The following is a 21938-nucleotide window of genomic DNA, read 5'->3' as shown; positions in this document are numbered from 1 at the left end:
GACCTGGAACTCCACGTGGGTCGTGCGCGCTGGGACCACCAGGTTAGAGTGGCAGCGGCCACGCGGTGTGAAGCGTTTGTATGGCCTGTGCAGAGGGGAGAGAACAGGGATAGACAGACACATAGTTGACAAGCTACAGAAGTGTTGTTTCTTGTATTATTGTCTCTTGTGTCTTTAGAGAACTGTTTCACTTTGATATCCTTTTTCTTCTGTCCTGATTTTCTCTTTCTTTTCTTCTGTTAACTAGATATTCTTTTTTATTCTTCGTTAGCTAGCTAGCTTCTTCCAAAAGAGTCCCTAGCAACTGCTTAGCAACTGGTAAACAATTGAGCTAGCTAAGATAACTACAATTTTATGAAAAATAGTAACTTTTTTCAAAAGCCTATCTTCTTTGTTTGTTGCTTGTTTTTTCTCCTATTCAGTCTTGCAGTTTTCTTTTGATTTTTTCCGATGTACTTCACTCTAAAAACCATGTAAATTTCAATATTTGTAGGAGCTCATTTTTCAGCAGCTGCTGCTCAATTTGGAATTCCGGAACTTTTTTTTTTGAATACTTAAGGAACTGTATGTGAGGCCAGTGTAGAGTGAACCCATGATCCTGGCATTGCTAGCACCATGCTCCAGCCACCATACGCTAGCTGTAAGTTATCTACACTCCACTGTATTCCACAACCCCTGTTGTGCTGTATGTAAATACACTGAGTGTACAAAAAACATTAGGAACACCTTCAATTAGGAACACCTGTCCCCAGAGCAAATCAAACTTCTTCCAGAGGCTCAGCCAAGACAACGCCGGCGAAGGAAGAGGTACTCGAGGTGGTCTTCTGGTCCGACTTAGGAAGTGTGCACACCACCCACCGCTCCCGAGTATCTTACTCGCCAATGTCCAATCTCTGGATAATAACATTGAGCTAAAGGCGAGAGTTGCTTTTCAGAGAGACACCAGGGATTGTAACATGCTCCGCTTCACGGAAACATGGCTCTCTCGAGATATACTGTCTGACCCGGTAAAGCCAGTTGGTTTCTCAGTACATTGCACCAACAAGAACAAACACCTCTCCAGGAAGCAAAAGGGTGGAGGTATACGTTTTATGAATAACGACTTATGGTGTAACTGTGATAACATACAGGAACTCAAGTCCTTCTGTTCACCCGACCTAGAATATCTCACAATTAAATGTCGACCGTACTATCTTCCGAGAGATTTTTCGTCAATAATAGCCACAGCGGTCTATATCCCCACTAGCAGATATCACGACGGCCCTCAAAGAACTTCACTGGACTTTATCCAAACCACATATCCTGAGGCTGCATTTATTGCAGTTATTTATTGTAGCTGGGGATTTTAACAAAGCGAATGAGGAAAATGCTACTGAAGTTATGAACATATTGACTGCGACTCTCGCGCTGCTAAAACCCTAGACCATTGCTATACTACCTTCCAAAATGTATATAAGGCCCTCCCCCGCCCACCATTAGGCAAATCGGACCACAATTTCATCCTGCTCCTCCCCTACTATAGGCAGAAACTCAAACAGGAAGCATTCATGGTGAGGACTATTCAACGCTGGTCTGACCAATCGGAATCCACACTTCAAGATTGAATATATCCCAGTCCGCATGATCGAAACAGAATAGCTTCAGAAAATAGACACATATACCGATAAGGTGAATGAGTTTATCAGGAAGTGCATAGGAGATGTTATACCCACTGTGACTATTAAAACCTACCCGAACCAGAAACTGTGGATAGATGGAAGCATTCGCGCAAAACTGAAAGTACGAACCACCGCATTTAACCAGGGAAAGAAGACTGGGATATGGAAGTATACAAACAGTAGTAAATTCCTCCGCAAAGCAATCAAGCAGGCTAAACGTCAGTATAGGGACAAAGTCAAGTCCCAGTTCAACAGCTCAGACACGAGATGTATGTGGCAGGGGCTAGACAACCATGGATTATAAAGGGAAAACCAGCCACGTCACGGACACCAACGTCTTGCTTCCGGACAGGCAGAACACCTTCACTCGCTTTGAGGATAACATGGTGCCACCGACGCGGCCCACTATTAAGGACTGCGGGCTCTCCTCCTCCGACGTGAGTAAGACATTTAAGCATGTTAACCCTTGCAAGGCTGCCGGGCTCTTCAATATGCTTACTGCCCCAATAGATCCACAAATGATGCAATCCTCACCACATTGCACTGTCCCATCTAGACAAGTGGCATACCTACATAAGAACGTTGTTCAGTGACTATAGCTCAGCATTCAAAACAATACTACCCTCCAAGCTCATCATCAAGCTCGAGGCCCTGGGTCTGAACCCCACCCTGTGCAACTGGGTCCTGTACTTCCTGACGGGTCGCCCCCAGGTGGTGAAGGTAGGAAACACCTCTCCTCAACACTAGGGCCCCACAAGGGTGCGTGCACAACCACTTCCTGTACTCCCTGTTCACCCATGACTGCGTGGCCAAGCACGCTTCCAACTCAATCATCAAGCTTGCAGACGACAACAGTAGGCTTGATTACCAACAACTATGAGAGCCTACAATGAAAGCCTAGGAGGTGAGGGCTCTGGGAGTGTGGTGCCAGGAAAATAACCTCTCACTCAACGTCAACAAAACTAAGGAGATGATCGTGGACTTCAGGAAACAGCAGAGGGAGCACCCCCTATGCACATCAATGGGACCACAGCGGAGAAGGTGGAAAGCTTTAAATTCCTTGGCGTACACATCACTGACAAACTGAAATGGTCCATCCACACAGACAGTGTGGTGAAGGTGGCAACAGCGCCTCTACAACCTCAGGAGGCTAAAGAAATTTGGCTTAAAACCTAAAACTTTTACAGATTCACAATTGAGAGGATCCTGTCAGGCTGTATCACCGCCTGGTATGGCAACTGCACCGCCCACAACCACAAAGCTATCCAGGGGGTGGTGCGGTCTGCCCAACGCATTACCAGGGGCAAACTTCCCGCCCTCCTGGACACCTACAGCACCCGATGTCATAGGAAGGCCAAAAAGATAATCAACTACCTGAGCCACTGTCTGTTCACCTCTCTATCATCCAGGAGGCAAGGTCAGTACAGGTGCACCAAAGCTGGGACCGAGAGACTGAAAAATAGCTTCTATCTCAAGGCCATCAGACTGCTAAATAGCCATCAGTAGCACATCAGCGGCAGCTGCCTATAGACAGATTAGGAATCACTGGCCACTTTTAGAAATGGATCACTAGCCACTTTAATAATGCTCCGTATCTAGCATTACTCATCTAATATGTATAAACTGCACTCCACAATATTCTACGGTATCTTAGTCACTTTTAAATTGTGTTTACATATTGCATTACCCATTTCAAATGTATATACTGTATTGTATTCTATCCTACACCACTGACTGTTAAACAGCGATCTCCAGCACAACAGAGGCTGCTGCCTATAGACATAGATTAGGAATCACTGGCCACTAAGGAAATGAAACACTGGCCACTTTTAGTCACTTTAATCGTTTGTAAATATTGCATCACCCATCTCATATGTATATACTGTACTCTATAATATGCCACTATGTTAGACTAATGCCGCTCTGAGGGGTGTGTGTGTGTGTGTATGTATGTATGTATGTATGTATGCATGCATGAATCCATTCCTTACTTAGATTTACGCGTTTGTTTTGGGTATATGTTGTGAAACTGTTAGATATTACTGCACTCTCGGAGCTAGAAGCACAAGCATTTCGCTACACCCGCAATAACATCTGCTTACATCACCATCCCTCCCCTTTGCCCTCAGAACAGCCTCAATTCGTCGGGGCATGGACTCTGCAAGGTGTCGAAAGCGTTCCACAGGGATGCTGGCCCATGTTGACTCCAATTCTTCCTACAATTGTGTCAAGTTGGCTGGATGTCCTTTGGGTGGTGGACCATTCTTGATACACACTGGAAACTGTTGAGGGTGGGAAAAACCCAGCAGCGGTGCAATTCTTGACGCACTCAACCTAGGGGGCCTGGCACCTACTACCATACCCAGTTCATAAGGCACACATATTTTTGCCCATCCACCCGCTGAATGGCACATACAATTCAGATCTCTTCTTCTGGATTTGGTACATGGATCACATCAAAATATTAGTTGCATACACCTCCACCCACTGTACTGGTGTGTGAGGCCATTCATAGCCTACCTACATTCAATTCTTTGATACAGTAATACAAAATTAGGAAAAAAGGAAAATTGCCCAGCCAACTATTACACAATTTAAAACAAAAAAAACACATTCCACTATTTAACACTATCCAGTCCTACTCCAGACCAAAGGTCTGAGTGGAATTAACACTACCACTCAACACCCTCTGCAGCTGTTCTGCAGTAAATCCTCGCAATCCCAAGTACTTCTCTGCCACCACAAACTATTTTCTCTGACTTACGATCCATTTCTGCAGTACAAGTGACAACCATAGCTATAAATGCTAAAAAGACCATCTTACTGAATGAAGCACATATTCCTATCACTCTCAGTCTCTGCCTACTCACAGGAATCCTCTCAGGATCCCTCACCCTGTATCCATCTTCCTCAACTACTCTTCACTGCTTCAGCACTATCGGTACCACTAACCCTGGTAACCAATCTGCCTTTCTCTCAGCAGACACCAATCTCCAGCCCTATGGGCTACCCCACAACTAACACAAATAACTTACTTCACCGACACCACACATTCCTTCTTCTCATGCCCTCCTACACACTTCCAGGCATCTCCCTCCTACACACAACATGCCCATAAACTTGACACCTAAAACACCATAGTATTTTCAGAACAAAAGCTGTCACCGTATAACTGATACTTCCTACCTTGACCTTATCTGGCAAAGACTCGGCATCAAAACTCAGCATGACAAACAACGTCTGTTTCACCACGCACTCGGGGAAACAGGATCAACGTCTCACCAAATGGCAGATGTCAGACAAGGAATTTTCCATTTCAATTGCTCAACACTTAATGCCACCCCCGTTAAAGCAGGTCACAATTCTTGTCCCTTATCACATAATCCGGAGCGCCCGGTCCCTCTGGGCAGAGTAAACACAATAAATCAGAAGAAGTCAACTCCGAGTTACCTTCACCAACTCAGCAGTCCCCAGCCTCTTCTCCACCCAACCTGATACCACATATGGATCAGCCAAATTGCAACGATCCATTCTCTCTACAAATCTCACTCCCACTGGGCCAGAATCATTCTTATCATCCTCGAGATGAGGCCCGAACTTAGCGGTCCTCACCCCAGGTACTTCCTCACTCCCGGCAGGTTCCATCTGAACTACTGGAGCACGTATCCCGCTTTTTGCCAATCTTCCTCTTCACACTACTTCCCTCTACACTTAATATCTTCTTTGCAGTCATCACTCCACCTGCCACCAGTTAATTCATTCTCACACATCATGTTCAATTTCCTCAAGCTCTTCCAAAAGTTCTGTGAGACCCTCTATTTGATACAAACATCCTACTTCTCATTTATTTATTATAGTCCACCATAATCTCCTTCTCCAGATCTTCCAGAAGGCTTGCGCAATCCCAGTCCATATTTTTGTTCATATGTTGCACGCTTCCTTTTTTTCTTACAGCCCATGTGCCCAATCATGTCAAGGCTTAAAATACCTTATTTAACCAGTCTCCGCCCCTTCATCAACACGGATTGAAATGGATTTAACAGGTGACATCAGTAAGGGATCATAGCTTACACGTGGTCAGTCTGTCATGTGAAAATGCAGGTGTTTCTAATGTTTTGTACACTCAGTGTATATCATGGTTCACCTGCATTGCATATTCTCTTTCTTATTGGTGGACATGGCAGAAAAACAGATAGACTATTGCTAATGGATGTTTGACTATTGTTCCACTTCAGTGACTCAGCGAACCTGGTTCGACCATGCTGTTCTCGAGAGCTTACGTTCTGTTTCGCTACACAGATTCAAATGAAATGTGAGCGCAGTGATCAGAATGGTAGATCAGGCTACCTCTCAAATCTTTGACATTGTCTAGTGTCATGGCAAGGAAATGTGTATGATTTAAAATACTTTTCTATTAAAAATGTTTTACATGTGTAGTTTCACACCTGCCATCCTATGTCCAGTTTGAGCTTCACTCCTAGATATAGTACGATGATTAGATCAACAGTGCTCTCCCCTGGAACGGTACCGTCATTACAGAAGGGATATACACGTTACGTTGAAACACGTTACCTGCACTACATTTTTATATATCCCTCTATGTAACTTTTAATAGAGCATTGTTGTCCAGTGAACCCATTTATACCAATAGGCAGGAAAAACATGTTAGAATAATTTTCCAGCAAAATTAAACTGACTTTCCATGTGGCCAAGAGACGCATTATACTTTTTGCGTGGTGAATTTATTTAAACAGGTAGGCCAGTTGAGAACAAGTTCTCATTTACAACTGCAGCCTGGCCAAGATAAAGCAAAGCAGTGCGAAAAAACAGAGTTACACATGGGATAAACAAACATACAGTCAATAACACAATGGAAAAACCTATATACAGTGTGTGCAGATGTAGTAAGATTAGGGAGGTAAGGCAATAAATAGGCCATAGTGGCAAAATAATTACAATTTAGCATTAACACTAGAGTGAGATGTGCAAGTAGAGATACTGGGGTGCAAAAGGGCAAAAAAAACAAAAACAATATGGGATGAGGTAGGTAGGAAATTTACAGATGGGCTGTGTACAGGTGCAGTGATCGATAAGCTGCTATGACAGCTGATGCTTCTAGTTAGTGAGGGAGATATGTCTCCAACTTCAGTGACTTTTGCAATTTGTCCCAGTCATTGACAGCAGAGAACTGGAAGGAGAGGCGGCCAAAGGAAGTATTGGCTTTGGGGATGACCAGTGAGATATACCTGCTGGAGTGCGTGCTATGGATGGGTGTTGCTATGGTGACCAGTGAGCTGAGATAAGGCGGAGCTATAACTTGCAAAGACTTAGATGACCTGGAGCCAGTGGGTTTGGCGACTGATATGTAGCGAAGACCAGCCAACGAGAGCATACAGGTTGGAGTGGTGGGTAGTTTATAGGGCTTTGGTGACAAAACGGATAGCACTTTGTTAGACTGCATCCAATTTGCTGGGTATGTTTGGCAGCATGAGTGAAGGAGGCTTTGTTGCGAAATAGAAAGCCGATGCTAGATATAATTTTGGATTGGAGATGCTTAATGTGAGTATGGAAGAAGAGTTTACAGTCTAACCAGACACCTAGGTATGTGCAGTTGTCCACATATTCTAAGTCAGAACCGTCCAGAGTAGTGATGCTAGTCGGGCGGGCAGCGATCGGTTGAAGGGCATACATTTAGTTTTACTAGCATTTAAGAGCAGTTGGAGGCCACGGAAGGAGAGTTGTATGGCATTGAAGCACGTTTGGAGGTTTGTTAACAGTGTCCAAAGAAAGGCCAGAAGTATACAGAATGGTGTCGTCTGCGTAGAAGTGGATCAGAGACTCACCAGCAGCAAGAGCGACATCATTGATATCAACAGAGAAAAGAGTCGGCCCGAGAATTGAACCCTGTGGCACCCCCAGAGACTGCCAGAGGTCTGGACAACAGGCCTTCCGATTTGACACACTGAACTCTGAGAAGTAGTTTGTGAACCAAGCGAGGCAGTCGTTTGAGAAACCAAGGCTATTGAGTCTGCCGATAAGAATGCGGTGATTGACAGAGTCAAAAGCCTTGGCCAGGTCGATGAATACGGCTGCACAGTACGGTCTTATCGATGGCGGTTATGATATAATTTAGGACCTTGAGCGTGGCTGAGGTGCACCCATGACCAGCTTGGAAACCAGATTGCATAGCGGAGAATTCGAAATTGTCAGTGATCTGTTTGTTAACTTGGATTTCGAAGACTTTATTTAGGCAGGGCAGGATGGATATAGGTCTGTAACAGTTTGGGTCTAGAGCAGCGGTTATCAATCCTGGTCCTGGGGACCCAAAGGGGTGCACATTTTAGTTTTTGCCGCAGCACTATACACCTGATTCAAATCAAAGCCTTTTGATGGGTTGATCATTTGAATCAACTGCGTAGTACTAGGGCAAAAACAAAAACTGTGCACCATTTTGGGTCCCCAGGACCAGGATTGAGAACCTGTGGTCTAGAGTGTATCCCCCTTTGAAGAGGGGATGACTGCGGCAGCTTTCCAATCTTTAGGGATCTCAGACGATACAAAAGAGGTTGAACAGGCTAGTAATAAGAGTTGCAACAATTGCGGCAGATCATTTTATAAAGACAGGGTCCAGATTGTCTAGCCCAGCTGATTTGTAGGGGTCCAGATTTTGCAACTCTTTCAGAACATCAGCTGTCTGGATTTGGGTGAAGGAGAACTGGGGAGGGGGGGGCAGCCAGGTGGAAAGCATGGCCAGCTGTAGAAAAATGCTTATTGAAATTCACTGATAAATCCATGATAATTGAGGTGACAGTGTTTCCTAGCCTCAGTGCAGTGGGCAGCTGGGAAGAGGTGCTCTTATTCTCCATGGACTGGTGTCGCAAAAGTTTTTGGAATTAGTGCTACAGGATGCAAATTTCTGTTGGAAAAAGCTAGCCTTTGCTTTCCTAAATGACTGTATATTGGATCCTGACTTCCCTGAAAAATTACATGTATCGCGGGGGCTATTCAATGCAAATGCAGTACGCCACAGGATGTTTGTGTGCTAGTCAAGTCAGGAGTGAACCAGGGGCATTACCTGTTCTTAGTTCTACATTTTTTGAAAGGGGCATGCTTATTTAAGATGGTGAGGAAGGCACTGTTAAAGAACCAGGCATCCTCTGACGCGATGAGGTCAATATCCTTCCAGGATACCCGGGCCAGGTGAATTAGAAAGGCCTGCTCGCTGAAGTATTTTAGGGAGCGTTTGACAGTGATGAGGAGTGGTCGTTTGACCGCAGACCCATTACGGACGCAGGCAATGAGGCAGTGATCGCTGAGATCCTGGTTGAAGACAGCAGAGGTGTATTCGGAGGGCAGGTTGGTCAGGATGATATCTGTGAGGGTGCCCGTGTTTACAGATTTGGGGTTGTACCTTGTAGGTTCCTTGATAATTTGCGTGAGATTGAGGGCATCTAGCTTAGATTGTAGGACGGCCGGGGTGTTAAGCATATCCCAGTTTAGGTCACCTAACAGTACGAACTCTGAAGATCGATGGGGGGGCAATCAATTCACATATGGTGTCCAGGGCACAGCTGGGGGCAACAGTGAGATTTATTTCTGGAGAAAGGTGGATTTTTAAAAGTAGAAGCTCGAACTGTTTGGGCACAGACCTGGATAGTAAGACAGAACTCCGCAGGCTAACTCCGCCCCCTTCGGCAGAATAACAATGCATTTAGCAATTTCAGGTGAAAAATAACCCCTGCAGAAAAGATTTTGAAAATACAAATTCCCCTCAAAACAAAAATCAGCTTTTTAGGAATATGTTTTATTTCCCATTTCAATCATGTTAGAAAAGGATCAAAGACAAAGCCATATACACCGCTGTCCATTCTGGGGCGATGGTTCGAGGGACGTTGCTCAGAAGTCTAAAACCTAACTGGGAAGTTCACATTTTTCCTGCAACTCTTCATCTTATCCCTTAGTGATTCTTTCATGATTACAATAACCTTGAAGTTATAATTCTGTTAGGGATTTGGACTTCATTTTTTTACCACAGTGATTATTCACAAAAGGATTTACGAAATTTGAACAGTTCCGATCAGGTAATCTCCGACATATCCTCCAGGCACTTTTATAAAAACACACACATTCCATGATGGCTACAATTTTAAGTTGATGGCTGGGTCGCATTCATTAGGGTACACAGTAGCAAAATGTTTTACAACAGAAAGCGAAAACTAGCATTTCTAAATGGACAACTTCAGCTAGTACCTCCCTGTTACAGTGCATGTTCTTCCATTTGGTGCCTATTGAATACCTTGGTCTAAAGTCCCTGAGATGCCAGTCCCTTGGCTCAGTCATCAGGTTCAGTAACACACTGCTCCACGATGTCCCGCAGGTTAGGGTTCTCCATAGCAGCTGCTACTCTCTCCTTGTCGTTGATCTGTTTGTTAACTGGAGGGAAATGGATAAAATCACAAAGTTTCCTTCTATTGTCAAACTGCATAAATGGGACCAAATGAGTTTGAACCTGGATTGTCTGAGACCCACAAGTAATGTTATTCCTGCTGAGCTAAAGCCTGAAGGCCTGTAAAATATTACCAATAGGGGTTAATGGTTCACAGAATTACTGGTTTCATAAGACAAATCCAAGTTGGGCTTTTTGTGTGCAAATACAAAATCTATCCAATGTCTGACATTTTTCTTTTATTCAAAATACATTGTCTGGAGATATGGATAAGGTGTTGTTGTAAGTAATAACACTTACTATCTTCCTCGGTAGAATGGGTTCCCTCAGAAATGAAAATGTCCAACTGTTGAACAAGAACAGATACATTTCCACTTTAAAATAACAATAAATAGGCAATTCATTTGCATGAAGTTGGGAAAACTAAAATGTGTGTTCCCACAGACAGGTCTAATCAGGGAGAAGGGTTGGAGGTTAGCGCACCAGAGATACAACCAGAGCCAGAAAACAACCACACCGCATTTTCATAGGAGCACCTTTGTTCCAGAGGCACCGCATTATAAACCAAGGCAGCACAAAAGGGGAGAAGATTTTAGAACACCGTTTTCCATTTAAATGATTGTCTTATTTCCAAGGGTAGTCTCTGAAGACAAAGGGCTATGCATCAAAGGTATGGAAAATAGGACTTTTCTTAACGATAAATCACTGGATGAAAGGTTGTGTTCTTACTAAACAGACTAACATTTTGTGCATCAACATTGATTTAGGGATTAGTTGTATGATAACACTTTTCCTCTGCTTACCTTGTGTTTAAACGGCAAGCATCTTTGCAGTTTAACTTGTAAGCACAGGCCTGAAACACACGTTACAGAATAATTTACATTGATGTCTGAAGTAGGCAATTTCTGTGTTTCCCCTAAGATTTTTTTAAGCAGCGGTGGCAGAGTTAGGGGGGGGGGTAGACGTCAATTATATTTTTTTGCACCCGCTGCTGAACACATATAGGGGAAACAGATTTTTTTAAATGCATCCATAGAACAGAGTTAATTGACCCTGTGAGAAGAAGGCCATGTTTGTTACAAAGAGAGTGAAAAGTGGGGGTTTCGCATGAGACTGCCATTTAACATTAGTCCCCTTCAGAGAATGATTAGGAACATTCACTGAGTGTTAAAAACATTAGGAACACGTTCCTAATATTGAGTTCCACACCCTTTTTCCCCTGAGAACAGCCTCAATTCGCCGGGGCATGGACTCTACAAGGTGTTGAAAGCGGTCCATAGGGATGCTGCCCACGTTGACGCCAATGCTTCCCACAGTTGCGTCACGTTGGCTGGATGACCATTCTTGACACATATGGGAAACTGTTGTGAAAAACCCAGCAGCGTTGCAGTTCTTGACACACAAATCAGTCCACCTGGCACATACTACCATACCCCACTCAAAGGCATTTAAATATGTTGTGTTGCCAATTCACCCTCTAAACGGCACACATATACAAGCCATGTCTCAATTATCTCCAGGCTTGCAATTCCTTATTTTACCCATCTCCTCCCCTTCATCTACACTGATTGAAGTGGATTTAACAAGTGACATCAATAACGAATCATAGCTTTCACCTAGAATCACCTGGTCAGTCTGTCATGGAATGAGCAGGTGCTCCTAATGTTTCATACACTTACATTCTCTGCCCGTGCTGCCAACTTTGAGGTAGACAAGAATGTAGTAGATAGTTGTAGCTCTATAAGAATGGTTGCCTGAGTGTCAGTCTGTTTATGCTATCATGCCAACTCCTTGTCACTCGTTATGTTTGGCTTGACAGCAACGGAGATGTAAACAGCACAAACAGATCTACGACGAAGCTATGAGAATGCCACTGTAGCGTTGTCACATAAAACATTGTATCAGTATGGATGCAAGAGGCTAAATATGTATTTCTGTTCATGTCAGTTATGAACAGTTGTTTCTTATCAGTTGAAACAGACACACACCGATTAGTGTTGCCAGAGAGCAGTGTGGGACAGTTGGGGAGAACTTGATAATTATGAGATACTCGTCCTCTCCAAGCTCTTGGACTTCAACACATTCTTCTGACACGACATCCAATTCCTCCAACGTGTTAGGTTTCTCTGGGTCTCGAATAGTGCGAATGACATCTGGGGAAAGAAATTGGGGTTGAGGTGGTGAACAAGCACGTCACTTAGAAATGTTAACTATTTCAGCTGGTTATACTGACAACTAGCTAGGTATCAGTTGAAATTAGCAGTTGTCTGAATGGTTCATTATCATAGAGAAAATAAATTGTCAAACGATCTCAGATCTTTTAGTGCGGTCTTGCCAACTCCGTTGGTCACTTCAGCGTGACAACGACCAGACTTGTCAATACACAAACTGTTCTGGGACCAGGCTAGATAAATAGTGTTATATCTAACTAATGCGTTTGCTAGCAAGTTTGAAAGCCATAACTTGCCTAGTTAAATCAAGGTTCAATTAAATAAATAAATACTATCACGCAGCCGAGAAAGCCTGTCTATAACGTTAGCTAACTAGCTGTATCAAGATGCAAATAAACCAATTTACCGTATACTTCTAATGCTTTCTCTTCCATCTTTTGGGTCCTTGGTGCATTTGTGTTGTCTAGCAATCCGGTGAACTGCAATACTTTGTGACTCAATGTAACTAAGTGAGACAAGGCTCGACACTATTTCAATTTTTCAAATACTCGAGCTTTTTGAGAGACTTTGACATCCGTGTTTTCACACTCCCCTAAACAGACAGTATGTTCACAGTTTAATAAAACATACTAGCATATGGATTGGCTCATCAACGCGGTTTTTATAAGAAGACTTAAGCTTTGACATCTGCGTAGGTTGTGACAAACGAAAAGTCGTCACTAGTTAACACAGTAACAAAGTTGTAAACCCCGCCCATTTAAAAAAAATGCAATCTTAATTTTAAACATAACGCTAACCTTCACCACAATGCTTAACCATGCACAACCCTAACCTTAAATGAATCCCAAAAAAGTACATGTTTGTTTTCATACATTTTTACGATCGCAAAAAATGTTCTTTGTGGCTGTGTTATCTAGTGGGAAGCAAAACGAAAGCCTGTGCTGGCTGTTTACTTCCTCCTTCAGATTCAGGCGAAAGCAAACGCTGCGAGATCTATGCAAGTTCGGTTTTCTGCTCCGCATGCATAATCATTTAGGAATTATTATTTGGTGTATTCATTCATTTATTAATATTTTCAAAAATTTGCCTTTAAACGGCTATTTTTTGGGGATGTAAAATATCAAGGTTTCAACAGTGATGCTATCCTTGCTTCTGCTTTTCTTTAAAGTTTTATGAAAGACTACACCTACTGTATAGTGTATTGGAACAAAAACAAAACATATTCCATTGCAGACATACAAAAAAACAAATTAAACAACCACCACACTACTTCAGTCACAGTTCAAAGCATTCATCGACAGGATTCCTTGTAATGCCTCTTCAGAAAAATACATGAGCGCTATCCTTGCTTGATTATTACTGCCTTTTATTTATATATTTTTTCCGTTCTCCTATTGGGCAATAGTTAATCAGCTGATACAGAGAACGCATGTCATGTGATTTGTGTCAGGATGTAGGTAAGAATGTTTACGTGAAAGAGGAACACACACATACACGAAAAAGAAAAAGGATAATGTCCAAATGGTATTTTAATTGTTCTCTCATTTGATGACACGTCGACAGCTGAGTATATACCACTGCAAATAGCTGAGATCGTATCAGTTGTAAGGCATCTGCATCAAATTCGACATGATTATGATAAATATGTTGCACAGATCTGAAACTCGAGATAACTGTGCATTAGAAGTCGCTCTCATCCCGGAGAGCAACCTCTGTGTAAATGTTGTGGACACAGCAAAAGCCAAAATGGCCCAAGGCTGCTCCTTGCTCTGCTCCTTGAGTGGTGCTGGGGGGCTCACAGTCGGCGACATTTCAGAGAGCAAGGCACCGGGGAGGACGGTGGATGGCACATATACAGAGTGAGTAAAGTGAGCAACACACTCTGTGTGTGTGTGTGTGTGTGTGTGTGTGTGTGTGTGTGTGTGTGTGTGCGCGCGCGCGCGTGCTATATCTTCAAAAGTTCTCTAATTGAATGAATTCCTCGTTGTCTGTAGCTTTGCCTGGGAGGAGGTGACCGTTTACAATGGAGCCCGTGGCAGCCCTAGACTTCTGGCTGTGAGCTCTGAGTTTCAGCTGAAACTGTATGAACTGGAAGCAGAGGGCCCTACCTCTGGCCCTCTTGTCTCTGCCTCTGAGTTCACAGCAGATAAGCTACTGCAGCTGGTCAAGGAGAAAGCCCTGAGTAAGTGACACCAATGTCTTTATCATTATCAGTTTAATTCAGATTGAAAGTAGTGGATAATATTTGTCTTAGAGAGCACATTAGGGTACACAGAATTAGCAGTTGTGCCTGAAGTTATACTCATTGTTATTTTCGTAGCTTTGAGTGTTATTTTACATACATTACAACTTTAATCTATCCATATGAATTTGTAACCTATACTAAACTGCACTGCTTGCATTTTGATTCTGCAGGTGTGGCTGAGGTGGTGTCCTTGAGGCTGTTGTCCTTTGTGGATGCCAGAAGCTTTCTCCTGCTCAACTCCAGTGTTGTGGTGCAGCTGCAGTGGCAGCAGGGGGCTGAACCGGAGACCCTGTCCTGCTGCAGCATCGTTCTGCCCCCAAAAGCCCCCCTGGACACATGCACTGACTACCAGCTCTGCAGAGGCATACTCTTTGTGTTGACCACAGCTGGAGTCATATGTATCCTTAGCAATTTCATGTGTAGTAGTTAGCCCTGAGACACAGGGCTGTGCAGACCTCTATGGTGTCTAGCCATAACTGCCATAGGTGTCTACAGGCATCTCTCACGACTAAGTAGTAGTAGTATCTTACTCTGATCCTGATTGTCATTCAGTTTACTGCTCTATCTTTAACACAGTGCTCCAGATGTGTTTGACAGTGCTGAGGGGAGGAAGCTGGCCAGTGTAGACCTGTCCTCGTACCACACTGCTGGGCTGGGGGAAGACGAGCCGGCCCCCTACCTGGACTCCTTCTGTCTCCTCCAGGTGTCTCCTGACCTGGGTACTGCTGTTGCTGCCACTCAGTCTAACACTGCCTTTGCTGTCGACCTCAACCACTACTTCAGGTATTTCAGCAGTAAACAGGGAAGAACTATCACTGAAACTCGCCAAGATGGTTTACTTATGATTCAATCAGTTCAGTCCACCTGGATGTCTCACAATTGGTCTTTTCTTGATCCCTTGCTTCATTTTTCTTCGCCTCTTTCCCAAAAGCATTCAAGGAGAACATCCTTGGTTCCTCCCTTGGTACCTTTTCCTTCAATGCGTTTTTAGAAGGAGGCGAGGAGAGAGGAAGCGAGCCATCAAGGAAAGGCAAATTGAGAAGGGTTTCTGATGAGCCCCTTCTTCCTCTGATTGACAGAAGTTGTTGTGGCTTTTTTCCTGTCGTCCTGGTAGGATGTACCCAGAGCATCTGATGTGTCGGGTGGTCCCCAGCCGCCCTCCCCTCAGGCCCCAGGGTCCCTGTGACGAGGACAGCCTCTCCAGCTCCACCTACAGCCACACTGTGCTGGGCACCTCCTTCAGCACTGACCGGTAAGAGGAAGAGCATAGAATAGAACAGAATAGAATACTCTGTTGTCAGTGTTGTACATTGCATTTTAGTTAAAAGGGAGTGTATTGCATACCATTTTTTGTTTTTATCTTTAATCCCCTGAAAGTTAAATGGGGTAAATAATTATTTGTTTTCCTCTCTCCCCCTTCCCGTTATCTCCAGGTCCTGGGAAGCTCGGCTGACTTCTCTGTACAACAAGTCCAAGGCTACCCCTCCCTCTTCTCCTCAGACTCCGGGGGCTCCTTGGTTTAAGGATTTCCCCCACATCGAGTGTGGGCGGGCAGCTATCGCTGCCAAGCTCTCCCAGAGCAGAGTCCCATCAGGGGGAGCCACCATGCAGTTCTCTGTGCCCGACACAACTGCCCCAGTGCTGCTCTCTGTCTCTGAATTCTCCACTGTGTTGACCTTTGTCTCCCCTGGCAACAGCGAGACAACTGTGGCCTTCTGGGATCTGCAGTCCCAGAGTGTTACCTACCACCGGCCCACCTCGCCCACCGTGCCTATCCAGCGTACCGCAGAGGAGCAGCTCAGCCTGCTTCTGAAGAGTGAGTCTGCTACTGAACACATATGAGAGGTGTTTAGTGTTTCTGAGTGGTCCGGTATGAGCCATGACTCAAATCTGCTTGAAAATCAGAGACAAGGTTTGAATATTGCTGTCCATCAATGATACCCAACCAAATTTATTGAGCTAGATCAATTTTGACAAACAAAAAAGTAGCTTTTCAGTCTGTCGATCAGTATAGCGTACTATGTGCCAGGGTTCGACATTAACGCTTGTCCGCTTGCCAGGACAAGTATAAAACCATGGTCAGACAAGAAAAAATTGATTAAAGTTGTTAGAATGGACAAGTAAAAAAAAATCACACAAACACGCAATGTGTTGCACACTGTCCTCCCAATCTCTGCAGAGCGCATCGGACTATAATATTGTAGGCCTGCATTGACAGGGACGAGCGGAGATTCAATCATGCAGTCAGAAGAATATGTTTTTGTGATCAAAGCGAGCCTAGTCGAGTGTACACATTTGTTGATATTCATTGCTAGTTAGCGAGCCCATTTATAGCAATTTTTTTGTCAGAATTTAAATCCTGGAAAATTCATGTTGTGTGCATCACCTGCATGTGGCATTGGGTTGCTGCCAAAGGAGCAATAGAGACATTTGCTCAGAAGATAAAATAATGACATACAACAAGCAAGATTACCAGCAAAACTACGCTATGTTTTGAATTAGCTGTCTCACTAGTTAACTATTTAGCTATTAGCATGTATTATTGTCATGTCTGATGTCTTAAAATAACTCCACAGGCACTGGTGTATAATGGCAAATGACAGACATGCAGTTGATACGGGTGCACAGTTCATGAAACTAAAGTTGCATACTCTCAAGCGCTCAAAATTGTCTAGGATTCTCCTCAATTCAATACTGGCCATATAATTCTGACAAAGTTACAAAAATATTCCTAGAATAGCCTAATTGACAAGTAACTCCAATGCTGTCAAGATCTCCCGTGAACACTGAATATTTTAACCGTACAAATAGATAAACATCTTAGTTAGCTACCTCATCCACCTTAGCCATTTGATCCCTGGTTTGTTGAATGAGAGAATTATTTTATAAAGACATAAGTATTTGGTTGTAATTGTGATGTTGCATGGTGGCCAACCATCCTCCAGGAGAGTCCAGGAGAACTATTGGGTTTGCAGGCTTTTGCTCCAGCCCTGTTTAAATACACCACATTGTAAAAATTCAGCTGCTCAACAGAACCTTGATAAGCTGACTGGTGTGTTTGAACAGGGTTGAATCAAAAGCCTGCACAGTCAGTAGCTCTCTAGATGGAGGGTTGACGGACCATGTGTTTTATACAGTAGCCTTTCAGTGCAGTATTTTACATTGTGGGGTTAAGTGGCTTGCTCAAGGCAACAACGGCAGGAAATACTGTATAATACATGGGATCAGAGACCAGCAGTCGTCCGTTGCCAATACCAGTGATAATAATGAATGTTATTTTGTGAAGTGGTTCCTTGCATAATACAACACCATTTTCAGTCACGGTTTTGGCCCATGGTGTCAGGGAACTTTTTTGTCTGGGTGGGTACAAGTGACTTGAGCTTTCGGACAAGTAAAAAAATCAGTGCTACTTGTCTGAAGGACAAGTGGCTAAAAAAGTTAATGTCAGGCCCTGTATGGGGAGTCATCGACCAATCCTATTCACCTGAAGCAAACTGAAATCACTCCCATTTCCTAAATTCTTTGCTCTTCAGTTCAGCTGAAGGAAGAACATTTCACACAATTTGCAACTCGTCAAGCACACGAAGGCCATGAGATTTGTCTCCGGCTTAGGTGTCTGTTAGTGGGGAGAGAGTACTCGTCCTCCTAGATGTTGCGAGTTTTGGGTCTTGGTAACGCTTTTTGTGTTTGCTAAAAGCTAACTACTTTCTGCTCTGCTTGTGTAGCCAGTGCTTCCTTGCTTGAGTTAAATGGCCAGTGGGTAAGACGAAGTTCAAAAAGGCTTAACAGCCGAGTTTGAACCTCCAACCGTGCCTTAGGGCATGTGGTTTTACAATGAAAATTAAAGATACTCACATGTACTGTCCTGTTTCCTGGGGTGGAAACACCCTTAGGAGGCCTTGGCTAGGACCAGTTTGTGTGACCACTGTCTTTGGCTGGGATCGGGCTGACTTTGTGAGGAATATTGGTGGTCGGAGTTGATATGGGTGTCATCTTAGCTGAGTTAGGCTCATTCCGGTTTCTCTGACAGTGTTCAGGGTCCGTGTTCCAGGGATGATGATAACTCAGCAAAAAAAGAAACGTCCTCTCACTGTCAACTGCGTTTATTTTCAGCAAACTTAACATGTGTAAATATCTCCTCCTCACGGACTGCACCAGATTTGCCAGTTCTTGCTGTGAGATGTTACCCCACTCTTCCACCAAGGCACCTGCAAGTTCCCGGACATTTCTAGGGGGAATGGCCCTAGCCCTCAGCTCTTCGCTGGCCATGACAGAACACTGACATTCCTGTCTTGCAGGAAATCACGCACAGAACAAGCAGTATGGCTGGTGGCATTGTCATGCTGGAGGGTCATTTCAGGATGAGCCTGCAGGAAGGGTACCACATGAGGGAGGAGGATGTCTTCCCGGTAACGCACAGCGTTGAGTTTGCCTGCAATGACAACAAGCTCAGTTTGATGATGCTGTGACACACCTCCCCAGACCATGACAGATCCTCCACCTCCAAATTGATCTCGCTCCAGAGTACAGGCCTCGGTGTAACACTCATTCCTTCGATGATAAACACGAATCCGACCATCACCCCAGGTGAGACAAAACCGCAACTTGTCAGTGAAGAGCGCTTTTTGCCAGTCCTGTCTGGTCCAGTGACGGTGGGTTTGTGCCCATAGGCGACGTTGTTGCCGGTGATGACTGGTGAGGACCTGCCTTACAACAGGCCTACAAGCCCTCAGTCCATCCTCTCTCAGCCTATTGCGGACAGTCTGAGCACTGATGGAGGGATTGTGTGTTCCTGGTGTAACTCGGGCAGTTGTTGTTGCCATCCTGTACCTGTCCCGCAGGTGGGATGTTCGGATGTACCGATCCTGTGCAGGTGTTGTTATACGTGGTCTGCCATTGCGAGGACGACCAGCTGCCCGTCCTGTCTCCCTGTAGCGCTGTCTTAGGTTGCTCACAGTACGGACATTGCAATTTAATGCCCTGGCCACATCTGCAGTCCTCATGCCTCCTTGCAGCATTCCTAAGGCACGTTCACGCAGATGAGCAGGGTCCCTGGGCATCTTTCTTTTGATGTTTTTCAGAGTCAGTAGAAAGGCCTCTTTAGTGTCTTAAGTGTTCATAACTGTGACCTTAATTGCCTACTGTCTGTAAGCTGTTAAGTGTCTTAACGACCGTTCCACAGGTGCATGTTCATTAATTGTTTATGGTTCATTGAACAAGCATGGTAAACAGTGTTTAAACCCTTTACAATGAAGATCTGTGAAGTTATTTGGATTTTTTCAAATTATCTTTGAAAGACAGGGTCCTGAAAAAGGGATGTTTCTTTTTTTGCTGAGTTTACTATCCCTGATTGGCTCTGGATAGTTTTCAGAGTATTAATTGGATGACGTCAGTCCGGGGCAGCTTGAAGCCCTGGCTTTGGATTTGGCGGGGGAGAGTGAACCATTGGTGGTGAATGCGCCTTTGATGGCATTTTTCTCCCCTGCAGCAGAGTTCCTCCAGATTTGGGGGAAGGTATTTCCTGTCCCTGCAGCGGTGAAGTGTTACTTAACCCAGTTTAAAGATTTTGCTGATTAGTGGCGATTTACTTAACTACAGAGTATAACAAGGGGGCTAGTCCTAGCTCAGAGGTTCCTTGGGCCGAGAATCAGAACGCACAGTTCCTTCCCCACGTTCAGATACACGGTTTTCAAGAGTGGTGGATATGAAAACAAGAATGACAACCCTGGTTCCTGGAGATCATCCACCTGTTGGCCGGGGACCCGTAGATCATCCACCTGTTGGCCGGGGACCCGTAGGTTGAGGGAGTCTCTCCTTTTCAGAGCTCTTTGGTTGACATTTTGATGTTCTTGCAAAAGCTTTTTGAGCAGAGCCTTTCTTTTTCCCCATTGAAGTTTTATATGGCAGCCATTTTGGGGCGTGTCATGTACGGATGGACGGCTCGACCCCAGAGTCTCATCCTCTGGTGGTGCAGTTCCTGAAAGGCATACATTGGCTAGGACCAGGGTCTAAGCCTATAGCCCTGACCCGGGACCTGGCGTTGGTCCTGGACGCTCTTTCTGAGCCTCCGTTTGAACCATTGGAGTCTGTGGACCTGAAGTTCCTTTCCTAGAAGTTTGCACTGCTCATGGTGTCGGCAAAACACGTTGGGCATCTCCACGCCCTTCCTGTTTGGAGTTTGCACCTGGCAACTCCAAAGTGAAACTACATCCTAATCCAGTTGCTCTCAAGGTTATGCCTATGAGGGGGGTTGCTGGCTTTTGAGCATTCCCTTTCTCACCCCCACCGTTTGTTTCCAGTGAACAACGAAGGTTGCATGGCCTGTATCCTATATGGAACAAGGATATCCGTGTTGTGACCAGCTTTTTTGTCTGTTTCGCTAATCCAGCTCAGGATAGTGTGCTTTCTAAGCAGCGTCTTTCTCGTTGGATTGTGGAGGCTATCTCCCTAGTATGTGACTGCAAACTAGGGGTGTGGCGGCTTCTTGGGCATTGTTCACAGGCATGAAGATTGGTGATATCTGTGCTGCAGCAAGTTGGGGTTCCCCCACATACCTTTGTGAAATTGTATTGATTGGATGTAACTGCTCCCGGTGTGGCTCATAGTGTTCTTATGGCTGGTTCCAGGAGTGGATGTCCGGCAGTGCGCATATGGCGCATTTATCTGGGTTACCACAGTTTCCCTGTGGGTTTGAGCCTTGGGCTGCCGTGGTTCGTCAATGAAGTGGCACGAATTATCAAGTCACCACAGGTGCCCTGTTATTTTGGACATGCGGTTCCTTGTATGAGATCTGACTTTTCAGGGTCCCAAGGTAATTATTGTTCTTGCAACCGTGGGGCTTATAGACTTGGGCCGCTGTGGTCGGTGTTATACAGCCTTTTGTCCGGGTTTCCCTGGTTTGAGCCTCAGGCTGCCTTGATGGGCAGCAGCGTGCAGAGTGCGTTTTATCAGGGTTACCACAGTTTTCTGTGGGTTTGAACCTTGGGCTACGGCAGCGTGTGAGTACAGTTTACAGGTTACTGCAAGTTTTTTTGTCGGAATTCTGCAGTAACCATTTTGATGGTGGATCTTTGATGTTATGGGGCTATTTGGCTTCCACAGGTCCTGGGGCTATTGTTAAGGTCAACGGCATCATACACTTTTTCCCAGTACCAGGACATTTTAGCCAAAAACCTGGTTACCTCTGCCAGGAGGCTGAAACTTGTCCGTAAATGTATTATTGTTATTTATTTTATACAGTAATTTTTGCTCATCTTTATCAAGGGTGTCAATAATTTCAGACCCCACTGTAGGTTGCCCTTAGAGTTGTGCACAGTTGGTTCAATCTTATTCTAAATGATTCACAGCTGTATTGGCTGCCAAAAGTGCGTCTACCAAGTATTACCTCTGGGGTGTGAAGACATATGCAATCATTATTA

The 21938-nt window shown here is 44.5% G+C and overlaps 2 protein-coding genes across 4 annotated transcripts in view; one reads left to right on the top strand and one right to left on the bottom strand.

Annotated features, from left to right (window-relative positions):
* Positions 1–9441: 9441 nt before the first annotated feature.
* Positions 9442–13130, bottom strand: ciao2a (cytosolic iron-sulfur assembly component 2A). The gene is made up of 5 exons (XM_029758367.1): positions 12682–13130; positions 12093–12257; positions 10908–10957; positions 10405–10450; positions 9442–10091 (listed from the first exon to the last, which is right to left on the bottom strand). Exons 1-5 carry the CDS (start codon positions 12707–12709, stop codon positions 9991–9993), a joined length of 390 nt encoding a protein of 129 aa, XP_029614227.1. The 5' UTR covers positions 12710–13130; the 3' UTR covers positions 9442–9990.
* Positions 13131–13667: 537 nt separating this feature from the next.
* Positions 13668–21938, top strand: part of spg11 (SPG11 vesicle trafficking associated, spatacsin) — a 91718-nt gene continuing 83447 nt past the window's right edge. For all 3 annotated transcript variants that reach the window (XM_029758365.1, XM_029758366.1, XM_029758364.1), the window contains exons 1-6: positions 13668–14134; positions 14270–14457; positions 14691–14918; positions 15105–15303; positions 15635–15772; positions 15954–16336. In XM_029758365.1, the coding sequence (XP_029614225.1) occupies positions 13905–14134; positions 14270–14457; positions 14691–14918; positions 15105–15303; positions 15635–15772; positions 15954–16336 (1366 nt within the window). In that variant the 5' untranslated portion in view covers positions 13668–13904. The remainder of the gene's footprint in view (positions 14135–14269; positions 14458–14690; positions 14919–15104; positions 15304–15634; positions 15773–15953; positions 16337–21938) is intronic.

The sequence above is a fragment of the Salmo trutta genome, chromosome 7, assembly GCF_901001165.1.
Source record: "Salmo trutta chromosome 7, fSalTru1.1, whole genome shotgun sequence".
NCBI classification, from domain to species: domain Eukaryota; kingdom Metazoa; phylum Chordata; class Actinopteri; order Salmoniformes; family Salmonidae; genus Salmo; species Salmo trutta.
Note: the sequence above shows the minus strand (reverse complement) of the source record. Positions and strands in the feature narration are given on the sequence as shown.

What these genes read in the sequence shown, in the direction of transcription:
- ciao2a (XM_029758367.1), bottom strand. Translation starts at nt 12,709, where the DNA reads ATGGAAGAGAAAGCATTAGAAGTATACG. An exon ending in GCTTGCCGTTTAAACACAAG is followed by an intron (nt 10,451 to 10,907) that starts GTAAGCAGAGGA and finishes CTTGTTCAACAG; the next exon opens with TTGGACATTTTCATTTCTGA. An exon ending in CCATTCTACCGAGGAAGATA is followed by an intron (nt 10,092 to 10,404) that starts GTAAGTGTTATT and finishes ATTTCCCTCCAG; the next exon opens with TTAACAAACAGATCAACGAC.